This window comes from Pomacea canaliculata, linkage group LG5, assembly GCF_003073045.1.
Source record: "Pomacea canaliculata isolate SZHN2017 linkage group LG5, ASM307304v1, whole genome shotgun sequence".
Taxonomy (NCBI): domain Eukaryota; kingdom Metazoa; phylum Mollusca; class Gastropoda; order Architaenioglossa; family Ampullariidae; genus Pomacea; species Pomacea canaliculata.
Window position 1 is genome coordinate 30,665,082 of NC_037594.1, and position 15,720 is coordinate 30,680,801.

Genomic DNA, 15,720 nt, shown 5'->3' on the forward strand with positions numbered 1-15,720 from the left:
GTAACTGAAGCTGCATGCAAACATCCAAGTGTACAGTATTGGAGAATACATCAAACTTCCTTTATTTCATGATTGAATCAGCTGTGAATGGCTGCGGTCAGACTAGAATTTTAGCAGTGAATCAAAGCAATTTGTGCAAGCTAGTTAAACTAGTGAATGGTAACTGAAGACTAATGTTTTCCCCTTAACAACAGGTTCATGCATATATCTTTATAAATTAAATTATTATTGCATGCAATTTTGCAATCACAGCAATATTTTACTTGCTAAAAAACAAAACTAATTAGATCTGCTATTCAACAATGAAAATAAAACTCACATAATGCTCCTTTTTCATAAAATCTTGGACTACCAGGTGGACTCAAGCTTTTCTGAAAAAAATTCATCAACAACGGTATTAAAAAAACAGCAGCAAGTCATGGCATGTGAGAAGAAATGTTTCTAAGACATTTTTGTGTGGACATGGAATTTTCCAGGTAATAATCTGATTATGAATTGATACAACTGCTGACTGCTTCTCACAACTTTTTTTTTTCATTTATCAAAGACGTTCATCAGTGCTGACATGAAAAGTTGTTTTTTTTAAATGTTAAATAATAAAATGCATTGATGTAGCTTGTCCTAAACATTTTCATAGCTGGAAAATAATGATTTGTACCTATATGTATTTTATCACTTTTCCTATAATTCTCTAAGAAGTTTGCCTTCTGCCAAAAAGTAATGTTTAGAGGAAAAGGATGAAGCTTTCACACTGCAAAAATGATACATTAATCTCACCTTCACCCTGCATTTATATCACATTATGAGTGAGGGTTGATCAATGAAATTTAGCAAAAAATGCGACTGAATACTTTTGCCACAAATAAAATGCAGTATCTGTTTCAATATAACAATTGGTATTTAAAAGCTTGATTAACCATAGTCTGCACTCTTGCCAATCAATAGGCAAAACAAGACACTACTACCCTTGCTGGAGGGTTAGAAAAGTTATCCCAAATACTGCTTGCCTCTTATCTCTTGCCAGCATGATGTGGCTGGCAGATCATCTCTACAAGCAGTCACTGAATGATGCAAAGAAAAGTTTAATAAAAATGTAGAACTTCAAATTATTCCCCTTGCATGCCACAAAAATCTGTTGCTTAATATGTTGTCATGTTAATATTATTTTGTGTACTCATTTACTTATTTTCTGATAACTGACAATGCCCCAAAGCAGCGGATTTTCTGAATCAAAGACTTTTTTCACAAAAGTAGCAAATACATGAAATAACTGGATATTTTGTCAACTAGCCTCCTAATATTTGGCCTTTTTGCTATGAGACACACAAAAAACTTTGGGAATCTGATTTGCTGTTAGCTGATTTTGTTTGCTGAACTCTAGCAAATCTGCTCTCTATGCTGAGGACAAAGACCATGAAAGTGAAGACAAAGGTGAGCAGATGTGCATGTGGATAATCATATGGCCAGGCATACAAAATGCTGTAACTGACTTTCTTCACATAGTGCATGTGCTTCTTTCAGCAATATGATGACTAATTACAAGAACGCTGCAAAAGGCTTATTATTGTACATGCAAGATAAGCTAAATAAATTTCTCACCTGTGACACAAGAGGTTTGCGCTGAGTAGAAGTGCCTTTAGTTCGTGAATCCGAATTTGAACGTGCACGAAATTTGTTCATGAAGTTGTCTCTGGCAGGAATATAAGCACCAGCACCTGCAGATTTATGCCGCATGCGCTCTGTCCCCTCTGGTGAAACATCCAATAGTTGTCCTTCCAAAATCAGTCCCATTGGGCTTATGGGGTCAGTGGACTGCTTTAAGTAAGGTGCTGGAAGCTGGGCCAGATGTGTTTCATCCATTGAACGATCCATTCCGATGCCCGAGGCACTTTTCTTTCCTGGCTTCTTCAAACCAGAAACATCTGACTTTGAACGTGGCCTAAAGGTGTCAAAAAAGCTTTTCACCTTGGAGCTGGTGGTTGGAGAGCCAGTCTTTGAGTCATCCCCAGACCTGTTGCGCTGCCGGGACTTGCCACTAATCAGGCCTTTGATACCAGATGATGTAGAGCTAGATCGATGCTGGCCATGTTGATCTGATTCGAAGTCCATTGTGCCAATGCCGTCCTGAAGGTCTGATTCCAAAAGTGGCATGGCAAAGGCACTTAAATCCTGGAAAATAAGAGGTAATGCTTGAGAGACCTGCACTGAAAGTATTCCCATAATTTAATCCTGTCACTGTTTCTTGTTGTCACCTAGTATGATGTTTTAACTTTTAGATGGTGATTTTGTGCAAATAATAAGCTATGTCTGAAATGTATTTTAACTCTTTTTATGCAGTTTCCACTTGTAGATGTGAACGTCTTCCTAGCTACAGCTTAATTTAGTCAATTCATCAGTATTGAATGATTTAAACAATTGGTTTCATGCTAACAAATTAATAATAGTCTGTAAATAAAATGGATTTTCTCGTTAGGATTTTCAAATATAACATTTAAACAAAAGACAAAATGCATAACAAATGCCACAATATTCATTTTCTTTGTTGTTTCAAGTTTACTGTATGAAAAGCTATTAAAATATCAATCTGCTCCGCTGTATTCTCTACTAATTTTTCAAACATTTTGAATGCAGGCGTTAGGCATAAGTCAGTAACTAAGGCTGTATCACAACAAGCTAGTCCAGTCTTGTAAACAGGTGCCACATCAAGAGAGAAAAGAGAATGTGTTTTGTCTTGTTGACATGCACTTTATGCAGCACTAGACCACCCATAATGTTGATGGTGGTGATGATTATGATAAATCAAATCAAATCAGACTTTATTGTCTGTCGAGGAGACCCAGGACAGAAATTTTTCCTGCTCACAAGGGCAGGCATATATACTCATGCAGACATTTAACACACAGTTAGGAGTAAAGATACAAGTAGTTTGGATCTCCGTCAAATGGTATTTAAATGATGGTTTTCTGAGCACTCAAAGGGGTCAATGCAGTGTACACAGATTATACAGTAGCTAATTATACCACGCAAAAAGAATCACAAGAATACTCTCAGGATAGCACCACTTGTATACACACAGTACCTAAAACTGTAAAATTAAAAGCACTTATGCATATCAACTCAGATAAAACAACATATATATATATACACACACAAAAAAAAGCACAAAACACATACACACATGTATCAAATACTGTGTCATCTAGGCCATTTTACTTGCCACATGAAGTTGGACAATTTTGGTGCATGTTTCTGGTCAACAATGATGCTGCCACTGTCTTTATTCATGGCGATTTTAATAATTGTGATCTAAGAATTGCCTGTACCAACATGTTAGCTACTCCATTCAGCAGAACCATGTTGGACAAACCTCATCCCAAGATAAAGACAACACGTGAAAACTGTTAAACTACAGTTATGAGATTAAGCAATGGTCATATTACAAGATCGAAGCACTGTGTAGCTGTTTTGAGGCAATGGACTGGCAGTTGTTCTTTGACAGCTGCTCTGATTATCATGAAAACCCAGAAACTGTGACTGCCTACATCCACTTCTGTGAAGACTGTGTTGTGGAACCAAATATGAAAAAATTGGCAAACTGTTTGCCAATAATAAGCCATGGATTAACAAAGACCTTAAAACCTGCCATAAATCCAGGTTGATATGGGAAAGGTAAGAGAACTGAACAAAGAATTTTGACACAAGACCAGGCTGGTGAAAACTGAGTATAAAGACAAGTTAGAGATGAAGCTAACGAGACGAATTGCATGTGAGGAATAGCTGGGTCTGACAAAAATGATAAGATGTGGGACAAAAAAAAGACAGGATGTAGGATGTGTTGTGGGGTTTGCTGAAGTGCATGGCTTTTCTCGGGAAAGTGAATTACTTTGTTCTTCCCCATCACCGTGTGATATTTTAGTGGACGAGAGTGCTGTAATACCTTGTTTTTTCAGGATTAATCCCTTCAAAGCTCCCAGACCAGATGGGTGCTCAGACTCTGCGTCTAGCAGCTGAACCCAACGGTTACACATTTGTTCTATCTGTTCCTGAACTGTCAATTCTTTCCTGAGCTATGGAAAACCCCCATCATTGTTCAAGAACCAAAAATATTATACATCAAAGAAATAAATGACTTCAGACGAGTAACTTTGACCCTTGTTCTTGCTAAGTGCATGGAGAGGGTTGTGTTCAACCAATTAGTCAATGACACTGCTGATCAACCAGATCGTCGTAAGTTTTTTGTACAAAGCAAAAAGAAAAATGGACGATGCCTGCTTGACTACATCATGTGATAGCAAGTCATCTAGACAGCACTGGTACATACACTCATATACTATTCACAAACTTCTCATCTGCTTTTAATGCCATTCAGCCACACTTGTGTCTCCTTGCACTTAAGTTAACACAACCGTAGTGTTCTGGATGAGGGTGTTTCTCTGGAACAACCTACGTGGGGCAGGAGGGGGCATAGTTTTTGAACACTGATCACAATACAGATGCCCCAAGTGGGTGTGTATTGTCTCTGATACTCTTCACTATATACACCAGTAAAGTCTGGACAGATCTTTCTGTGCTCTATTGCTGAAACTTATTGCAGATAATATGTGTTGGTTGCTTGCCTGAAGGACAAGGACTCACTCGCAAGCTATTTTCTTCAGGTCCCTCTTCATTAAGAAATTGAACTCCCTGAACTGCTTTTGATGCCATCTACCTAAAAATTTTCAAGACAATTAGATGAGGCCTCTAGAGATACCTCCCAACTCCAGGAAACCTTGTAAATATATACATATATATATATTTTTTTCTTAACCACCACTTTGTTCATATCCACCATCTTTTATGTTTACTGCAAATTATTCTCATAATACTTAATTACTTTATTTACTTAGTTAATTTTTTCCCTGTAAAGGGCGAGGGCTAAATGGAAAAAAGCATTTTCTTTCTTATTTTAGCTCTCTTTAATAAAGCATTGTCATTGTCAAATATCTAATGGCATCTCCTTGCTCAAAGGCTGTATTATAATCAAAAGCTACGGTGATGTCCCTCTTATCATTTTTGATGATCTTAATGCAAATCAAAATAAGTGTAAGGATGATGACGTCTTGTATATTGTCATGGTGATGAAGAGGATTCATGAAATGTGTTTAGTTGTGTGTCTGATGATAGTAGGGCAAATTTTGTTTGGCATCTTTCTGTTGCAAGTATGCAATGAATTTGGACTTTTACTGTGAATGGCCTCTAGGTTGATACCTAATCAGGTAATAAAATTTTACTTACATATTTAAAGTTAGCTATATAATTACAAAAGTAGGCTATTGTGTAATTCGTTTTTTTTCTGCTTTACTAAAACCACAATGCAGACAGATTTTACACGAAAGTCCTAAAGGTCTGAAACATTGGTATAAATGTATTATTCAGATGACACTCACAACCAGAGTACATAAATTGGTAAGATCTCATTGAACAGAGTAGAGCTGAGCTGATTGAAGAGAAGAGAGTGGGGCATGGAGCTGTGTGCCATTAATGGACTGCCATTACTGAACTGGGTGATAAGGATAATTTTTTGTTGTTGGTTTTTTTTAACCTCAATTAAAATTAGGTCAATGTAGTAACTCTTTAGTTCCTTTTAATTTTAATATGGGATACAAAATTAAGATAACTTTGGATAGTTAATTGCTGAATTTTTAAAATGGCGGAGACTTTATTCTTAAACATCAACATTAATGAATGTCACCATGTGTGTTCAAATCAGCGTTTCCAATGCTGCGATCGTCAACTGTTAGTGATTTTCTGGGTGCATTGTGTGGATGGTAAGGGCTTTGCTGGCAGCAGTGAGAGCTGCAAAGCAAGAGTGAGGTGTGAAATATCCCCGTTTATCCACATCTGCCATCGGATTCATTTTCTTTTTTTCACTAACAACGTGGGGATCGTTACCCGTGAAAAACTTCCTGCATTAACAAATCCAAACGTTCTCAGCTGCGTATTACAAACCCCCTTTGTCAACTGACAATTTGACAATTGTGATTTCCGCAGATTGCACTCGGCAGCACTCTTTTCCTTACAACACGGTCTTTGAATTCTCCATTAGTTACAATGCTGGAATCGCTTGGGGGCCGTCTGTGAGCACCCCGACACGAAAAAGGCGTTTCAGCAATGACAATCTTTCCACAGAAACGTTGCCAGCCTTGCACATCACAATAAAGCTTAATACACAGGACCAGTGATGCAGTTGCACAATCGTGTGGTGACACGCAATACGATGGAAGTCTGTCAGCCTGATCCTCCCAGGTGGCGCCTCCTACCAGCCTGTCTGTCATGTCATGACTGTCACACACAGCTCCACTCTCCGCCACTAACGCCCTCGCACTCCACCTTGACCCCGCCAGAGCAGAGGGCAAAGGTGATGCAATCGCCCATTATTCTGTCCCTCGACTGCTATTGACTCTTGCAGATCAACATTGGGCTGGAGATGAACGCACACAGGCTGCACTTAAACATGTAACCAAAGTGTAGACACAAAACCAATTTGTGGGGACGTATAACCGTTAGGGAAGGTCATGATCGAGGGGCGATGAACGTGTTCAGAAGCGCTTCCTCGTCTGCATCTCTTTCCGTGACGTCACAAAGCAAATCCTAACAACGGAAACTTTCACAAATATTTGAAGACTGACTCATGTCACCATTCGTTTTTAGCCTCACTCAAACAGAATTCCGAGCTTGAGCATGCAGAATGACAATAGAACTATGGATGCTAAGCTTCGTGTATCTCATCTAGGTACATAAGATGATTCACGGTTTATACTGTATCTATACAGGGCAGATACCTGGGACTGGGGCACTACAGGTCACCAGTTCACGAAAACGGGCTTCTCGTCTATAAGCACAGACTGGAGGCCGTCGGTGTCTGGAACAGCCTGACAAGTAGAACATCCGCTCCATCACTGCATGTCTTCGAGAACCGTTTAGTCAAGTATTTTGAAGGCCCTCGGTTTTCCATTTGTCCAGACCTCTCCGGAAGGTGCGGGTAGTCACATCAAAGTTCGAACCTCTGTAGTAGCCAAGGCCCTCTATGGGGCATACACCTCTCTCTCTATACACAGATATCATACACCTGTATCTGATGTTACAACACTTTATTAGTCTATCTGATCCGCCCGTAAAAACTTTACAGTTTGTTCTATTTCCCCAAAATTTAGTATTATCTTGTGATCTTCGCCTACACGCTACACATTTATTCTTTAATACTATCTTCGGAAAAGTGTTTATCTTCGCTGTATATTCATATGACGAACATTGGTTATACTTAAAGCGATATACATGGTTTTGTTCCGGACAGTCTACTTCGACAATGAGAAGAGTTAAACACTGGAGAAGTGAAGAAGAAAAAATAACATTGTTTGAATGCTGTTGATACTACTCACGCACCTGTCTAACTAGTAGTCGGGTGACATTTTGACATCACCTGATAGCATCCATCGCAGAAAGTTAGCGACTGGTCCGCCAGAAAAAAACAAAACAAAACAAACTAACCTTCTTCCGCACTGATTTTGTAGCAGACTGGCTACAAAGTTTGTGACACAAGCCTCGCAAGCATTAGTAAAGATGATTCGAATCATTCTTTCAAAGCATCACTGCAGTGCTACTGTTTGAAAAACGACAAGCAACGGTTGACTCTCTAGAGCACGTGTCGCCTTAAAAGATTATTTAAAAATGAGAAGTAAAATTATTTAAAAATATTTATTGTAAATCACTACTTGACCCTGTAACTGTCAACCCCCTTTCATGGTTACATAAAGAATCGTCTTCGCAGGGTGGTGTCAAACCGTGTACATGGCAAATGAACGAACTCGTGCCCTATACCTTTAAAAAAAAAAAAATTAAAAGTTTCACAGCTTTATGGAGTCGACACCAAACGCGACCATCCTGATAAAACTCTGCAGTTTGTACAGATTGCCTGCATCTCAGCTTGGAAATATGCTTTGAAGATTGGGTACATAAGATGATTTCCACTCACGATTAGATAACAAAGTTGAATGTGACTTTGTTTGACACCTGGTCGTCTTGTCAGCGCCATCCTGATAGTAGTAAACTGTTTGCTGAAGCTTATTGTTTGCCTCTATCATCAACAGTTCGATAGTGGAGTGTCCAGGTTACTATCCATGTTCCACGCATTTTTATCATCTCAAACTCAGAAATTGAGATAACCGCACGAAGAGCTTTTATCTTTTTTGCCACCAGCGCAGAGATTAGCATTGCCATGCATGTTTGCAGTGACATACATCTTTTCACAATAAATAGGGAGAGACTTTTACTGAAGTTAGAAACTACATTATACTTATCTTATCGCCCCACCCCCAACCACCCACTCACTCCAAAACTGCAACAGTTTATACTCATTTGTCTTTCGATGACATTCTGATTTTTGCAGAGAATAAATGAAGTCTGTAACACAATAAAAAAAACCTGGATAATTCTTACTCCTACCTCAAATCTTCGCTGAAACATGAGCATCTTTGCGGCAAGTGGTTAATGTTGTTATGCTTACTCCCAACATACACTTGGCCTTGTCTCCCTACCCAAGACTGTTGTAGATAACTGAATGTCCGAGTGCATGTGATCACTGAGGTGATTCTGGGTGAGGGAGGCAAATCAACATGCACTTACTTGATGGGTATGCGACTCCTCATCCCTGACACACCGACTTAAAGCCGCGAAACACTGCCGTAGCATCCTGACCCTAAGTTTGGCTTTGTGTCTGAGCAGTCCTCCAGCCATGGGAGTCGAACTCTCATTCGCACAAAGTATTCTCATCCCAGTTACATCAATGTTTTCTTTGAACTGGTTACTTCTTCCTGTCGACGCAACACAAAGGCGCAATGCGCCATCGCAACCCGCTTTGTAGTCTTGAAGTGATGCCGCCCTTACTGCAGGATCCAGGCGACTAGCTTGTCTAGGGCCGCAATCGACCTACTTCCCACCGTATCCTTGACCCTAAATAGATTAAATCCCATAGTGACTGCTGGTCTCTCGGATGTACACACATAAGTATCATACACACACTGTGCACTTTAGTGTCTGCACACACGCGCAGAGCAAAGCTTCCTGTCGGACGAAAGTTGCTGTGGCGAGCGGGAGGCGAGGTTGTAAACTAACACTTGTTGCCAAGCACATGGCACAGGGAGCGATAAGTGCATGAGCAATGAAGTTTGACCTCAGATAAACCAGTCTCGGTGTCACTGACACACCAGAACAGCTCACCCATCCCGCCAACTGCAGCCAACTCGCCCAAAGTCAGGAAGGCGGTCTGTCAGGCGGTTACACATCAGCTGACGACTGGTGTTTGCCAGTCGCTGGCACGGCGATGTGTGCCGCACGTGCTTCCACCAGCCAGCCCCACCACGCTGCGGATGTTACGTCATGACACGAGGTGAGGCACTGCATAGTAATGCCAAGTGGCAGTGTCACTAAAGTCCTCCGCCTGCTGCGAGAAACACACACACGTGACTTGCCAAACGCACTGGATCCTCCCTGGCAGTTGCACCCTGACCCGTTAGTTGGCCGGCACCATCAAAGACAGGTCGACACCACCTCTGCAAGTCGGTGCCACCACCGTATTGAACACTTGCCTGTGAACAGTCTGTTCCAACACCTGCTGTACATCTTGCTGATGTACTGAACTGTGCCTGTCTGTGTTTAGTCAGTGTGCACAGTGAGGGAGGGTGAGATGATGTGTCACTGCGTGTTGCACAGCCAAGTGCGATGCTGCACGTGTCTGCCAGTTTCCACAGCGACGACGCAGAATGTTTTCACGCCTCCCCCCGTTTCCCGTTCTCCGCACACATTCTTGCCCAGGTGTCTGCTACAAGATAAACTAAAATCTATTAATACTATTCATTTATTCCTTTGGCAAGCAACTCTTTACTGCGGTGAGTTCTGCAGCTGGCAGTTACTTCATGCAGCACACATTCTTGCATGCAAATCGTCCACAAAAGAGAGGAGGCAGCGAAAAATACAGGTGGTTGCAGAGAAAATAATACCTCGCCAAGCAAATTCACACATGTCAGGGTCCCGCCTGAGAGCACAATACCACTGTGTGTGTGGGAGAGGAGAGGAAAAGACAGGAGAGGAGAAGACAAATGGAAAATAGATAAGCAGGGGGATGCAGTCGAATTCCGCATGAAACGCCCTCGTCCATTACTGTTTCTTTTAGCCCTAGATAGTAGAGGATGATATGGATGATATTGTGATAACTTTTCTCTTAGAGTATGATGGTGACGTTTATATGAAAATCGGTCTTAGTTGGTAGCAAGCGAAAAATATCGGGATGGTAAAGTAAAATAAAACTGAAAAAAACCCAACCAAATAAACAAAAAAAAAAAAAAAAAAAAAAAAAACAATACCCCGTAAAAACCAAACACAACAAACCGACAATGTGTTGGTAAGAGCTGGAAAGACAAACTGACACGGGGATACTCGGAGGGTGTGTCTGCCACTATGTCAGGCTTTAACACATATGTTGTTACCAACAAGTTGGACCTGCTATATTGACAGTGAAGTGACAATAATATTATGATGACGACGGAGCAGTGAAGAGGTGTCAAAAAGATGTGACAGTAATGATGACAGTCAAGTAGCAGTATCATGATGACCTTGCTTGTTTGTAAATGTGAAGTTATTACTGTAGGCGTGTGACGCACGGGCGCGTGCAGCACCACCCACATGACTTTAATGAGAGAGAGAAAGAGAGAATGAGCGGATAAAACTTGTAGACGATTTTCGATAAAGTGATAATTTTGTATTGAAACAAGTTTTTAAAGTGGATGACCTAGCACGAGGAAAGTAAATGTCTGAAAGACAGAGATTGAATGACTGAAAAACAGAGATTGAATGACTGAAAGACAGAGATTGCAGAATTTTTTTAAAACTGTCATTATTATAGTAAAATCTTGTATGTCGCCTCATCGACAGATACACGAAAACGGAAATGCTTAAATGTAGAATCAAACCTTTGGCATTTTCTCCTTCCTCTGGTGTCTCCATTTCCTCAAGACGGTGATGAGGTTCATTGCCAGGTGTGACAGGTGCTAGAGCAGCTGCCAGACCTAACAACAGCAATGAGGACCTGACATGGCAGCCACCACGTGGCACAGTAGCCAGTACACTGCCAGATCTAGTGTCGTCTCATCGGGATATCAGCAACACAAAAGCGGAAACTTATGTGAGCTGAGCGAAGAATGAACATAAATAATGAACATGTACATGACACTGGGGGACCTGTGCGCAGGACAGGAATGCAAGCGAGGGCTGGTGGAGCAGTAGGTGCAGGGGGAGGAAACCTGCCGCTAGGTGAGTGCCAGTCCCTCCTGTCTGCACAATGATGCACGAGCACATGACAGGCAAGTCTGTCAAAACTGATTTCGGTTTGTGTTTCCAGATTCAAAGCTGCTCCCAACTACGTCAGATCATGACTCCAGCCACGTCACAAGCACAACCTAACGGTGGAGGGATGACGTCCTACGTGTGACGTCATGCTCGTCCTGCCGGCTTATTCCCACCTCAGGCGCACACAACGTTTGACACAACAGACCCAAGACATTTTGTTTAGTGTGAAGAGTTTTTGATTAGATGTAAGGTATGTCTGGTCGCCAGGAAGCAGCACGTGAACAACAATAAACAGAAAACAACGGGAAATGACATTTTCAAGTCAGTGAGTGCGAGTTCACAGATGGTATGTGCGAGCTAACCGCAATTATGACCACCCTCTGTGTCTACACCTTTTCTCAAGAGCTAAAAATATCTGAAATTTGTTGCTCGTGGAGAACATTCATGCTGCACATGACATTGGAAGTGGCAGGACGATGTCACTCACGGCCCACAATATTTTCCCTGTCACACAGGCATGTAGGCCTGATGCCCGAGTCGCCCACTACGCGAGGCACACGTGTGTTGCAGTCCGTGACCCCGTGACCTGTGCATCACACACTGCTGGCGGCATGGCCATGGGAGGCAACTGCGCCGGTGACGTGCAGCCCGCGGTGTCACGCCACGTACACGTCACCGGCCGTCACTCGGACTTTGTGTTAGCCTCGGTGATAATACAGAAATGTTGGCGTGGCAATAATTGCCACCAAAAACCCAGTGAAAATATCGTGCGGGTGATGCCAGCAGCTAGGTGTCAGTGTGTCACCCGCGTGTCACGCACACGTGTCATGAAGTTTGGTGTAAGTGTGTCAGGCCGCTCTGTTCACGGCTCCTTGGCTGTGAGCTACATTCATCACTGTCAGAGGAGCAGGAGGAGCATGGAGGGAGGTGTGGAGAAGACGACTGTCTCATAGCGAGATGAGAGATAGCCACAGGGGACTAGCCGTTGTGTCAACGGTAGAAACAACTGCTCCTGCCTCCCCCTCACAGCCTACACTGTGCACCACACTGTCCACACATCTACATATCTACATATTTACATATTTACATTACAGTGAACAGGAACTTTCAAGAGCATAGGTGTGTTTTTCAATGCATTGTGTATCTGTCAACATTAATTTCATTCGTTCACATCTTGAAGGGTAAGTAAGGATAGACTGATATCTTCCCCAAATAGCAGGTCACCCATACAACTTATTTAGCGCTTGAATAAATATATACAGAGCTTGAATACAAGTAGATATAAGACAGTGATATACATATAAAAGGAAAATGATACTCTCAGACATAGCTTTTATTATAATAATTGAAAGAGGTTTTGTTTTTAATTATAATATGGATGGCAATGATATTAATAATTATACTGCATTAACAAGACTTAAATCAGCAACATTACAAAACTATCACAAATAATACTGTATTAATTGGATAGGTGTTCTCAATACAGGTTTTTTTTGTAGAGTATAAGAGACTGTTAAATGTAACTGCAGGATAGCTAACATAAAATTTAGGAATTGATCATTTTCTTTCATTTTTGAAGTAATCACAAATTCACATAGTATAATATCACTGTCTTTACATTTAGCACAGTGTCGTTGTAATCTTGGTATATTGCACAACCGTTCAGTCTGGACTGGAAGATTATTGTTAAAGGTTCTAAACTTAAAATTATAATAAATGTGTGATTTGTATAGCGCATCCTCACGCTAGTAATGACTGTGCTGTTAGTGCTTGGGACAAGAACGAGACATGGCTAATATACGAAGGAACAGAAGGATGAACAATGAAAGGCAAGTATAGAAAAGGCAACGAGCAACCAGAACTGGTAACAAGAAATAAGAGTGTAGCAATTCATCAGAGACGGGAAGTGGCAACAAATGGAAAAAGGAATGGGGTGGGATTGAAAAAGGAGTTCTATTGTGTGGACCTTTGTCAGGAGTAATTTTCAAGAGGTTTGTTTTCACCGCACGTTGAACACATTCAATGACAGGTGGCGGATGTGGAAGGAGACCGAATTCTCTTTTGTACGGTTTGCACGGCAGCTAAAAATCCTGTATGTTGTTGTCATGGTGACAGGAATAGTAAAGATACGATCACACGAAGAGCGTAGTTGTAGTGAGCAGAGTTCCTCAACACAGACTGTAGTTTTCTTTGTATGGTGTTTCCAGTGTCAGACACATATAGCTGTATGAGGACCCTTTATCCCGCAAATGACCCGATGGGGATCTTTTCGTGGATAAATATCGCACTAAAGTGATGTGAACTTTTAACCCTACACGCGGAGCAAGAGCACGCCCCTTCAAAAAGCCCTGACCTCACCCTTCACCGTGGTTGTGGCAGATAGCTAGAAGTTCATTCACCACAGAAATTGTAATGTGCTTTTACACGGCAGGACCCAGTCTGTTCACACGAATACGGACAAAGGAGTGTGATTCATACAAACACACTCAACAGAAGCCAGTCAATGCAAGTAGATCGAGCTTCATACTGATACATGTGTCACTGACAGTCCTCACATTATAAGAGTCTAAGAGAGATAACATTTCAGGCTGGTTCAATGGACTTTCGTCCATGCAGTACATCTACATTATTAGATATTGAACGCACTGACAGCTTCAAACATCAATGTTTTGTGGCAGACTCATCGTAAACAGTAATCCAACATAAAATGGTAAATGGCTTCGTTTGCACAAATAACTCAAATTTCTCAATATTTATACATTTTTGTGAATAACTACTACCAGATGATGAAATTCTAATATATTACAAAATACATTACCATCAGCTGCGGTTGGTTTCTGTGTTGTTTTCTACACTTTCTGGGAGAGTAAAGTGTCCAACAGTCAGAATAATGCCCTTGTTAGCAGTTGGGTGAGCGGCTTGTGGTGGCCGCTGTTTTATTCGGTCAGGTGATCTACAGACCCATTTCCCACCAGGTGACACATGTGTGGGGGTGGGGTGACAGTTGGATAGGTAATATTAGAGGATTTAAAGAGACCTATCCAATTTCGTTGTGATACTTTGGCGGCAAAGACGCATTGTGATACACCTATAGTGGTGGTAAATATTTCTGGGTTTTAATACTGTTGTGTGTATGCAATAACTTTAAAGACATTTTTAAGTATCGGGTGCTACCAAGATTTCTTTACACATTTTGGAATTCTGTTTCTACTCTGTCAATTTTAATTATTACATAAGTTTTCCCTGTTTATGCCGCAAGTTATGTTGATTGTTTCTTTATGAAATTACAAGATAAGAGAACCCCTCAAGTCTTAAAGCACGCGCTAGACACATCAACAAAAGATAACGAATGGAGGTGGAGGATTAAGACAATTCCACATCCCGATCTTCTGCAAACTAACAGACGATATTTTTTCCCCTGCAACAGAGAAAAGCCATGGGAAGCTTTTCATAGCAGACGGGTATTTGCAACACAGAAGCACTCTGTCATTTCAGAAGAAAGGCCAGACAGTCTTGTACCTACTAACCCCTGATAAAAACCCGATCCAAGCTATAGGTCTCCTCGCGACCTCGGTAAGGGACCAATGAAAGGATTCCTATCTGTCCTAGATGTCTTATCAATGTTCCAAGCCGTTTCAGACACCTGTGTGTACAATACAATAAATTCCACAAGTTCTCACCCTCCTAACCCCGACTGCCTTCAATCTCGCACACGTGCCTATCTTCAAGCTTCATTCATGCTTTCTCTCCCTCTCACACACACACACCTACAATCTATTGACGGGTACTGTACTGTATCTACACAGTGATTATTGCACATTTAAAGTAACGAACAATGGTGGCTCACAAGAAGTAACAACTGACCTTTGACATTTTAGTTTTTGTGTCAAAGGGTTGCGATTTCTTTGTAGGTGCTCTACAGAAATTCACTATCTCCATGAACGTAGATCCCCTGGACAGCTTGCAGACGATTTTTTTCACTTAACTGCTAGAACGAGGCTCGGGACCTCAGAACTTCCGGTTAAGCCTACATTGGTTTAGCGAAGGACTTTAATGGCTATGTCAGCAAAGTCTGCTAGAGTAACATCAATAAAGAAACACACAAAAGGCGGTTGATACTGCTGCTGGTAGAATGTAACTGCAAGTATCAAATCGTTCGGTGTAAATTTTTTTCCGCTTCCGCGAGCAGGAATATCGACAGATCAAGACAAGTGGCGAGCGGCTCTCATTCATGCTACAGGCCGCTAGATCAGACACAAGTTTCAATCTATTGAGAGCCAAGATTTGTTCAAGGCACTTGGAAGAAGAATGCATTAAAAAAGGCACTGATCTTATTTACCT

At 41.3% G+C, this 15,720-nt stretch overlaps 1 protein-coding gene across 10 annotated transcripts in view; it reads right to left on the reverse strand.

The window, feature by feature from the left end:
* The window catches only part of LOC112563804 (5'-AMP-activated protein kinase subunit gamma-1-like), a 93,793-nt gene that overhangs the window by 41,570 nt on the left and 36,503 nt on the right, over positions 1–15,720 (reverse strand). For 5 of the 10 annotated variants that reach the window (XM_025238154.1, XM_025238155.1, XM_025238161.1 and 2 more), the window contains exons 2-3: positions 1,600–2,169; positions 320–371 (exon numbers count right to left, since the gene is read on the reverse strand). In XM_025238154.1, the coding sequence (XP_025093939.1) occupies positions 320–371; positions 1,600–2,169 (622 nt within the window). Of the gene's footprint in view, positions 1–319; positions 372–1,599; positions 2,170–8,661; positions 9,482–11,003; positions 11,079–14,197; positions 14,216–15,720 lie in introns of those variants that run through there. The other 5 variants (XM_025238157.1, XM_025238153.1, XM_025238162.1 and 2 more) reach the window with 4 other exon arrangements.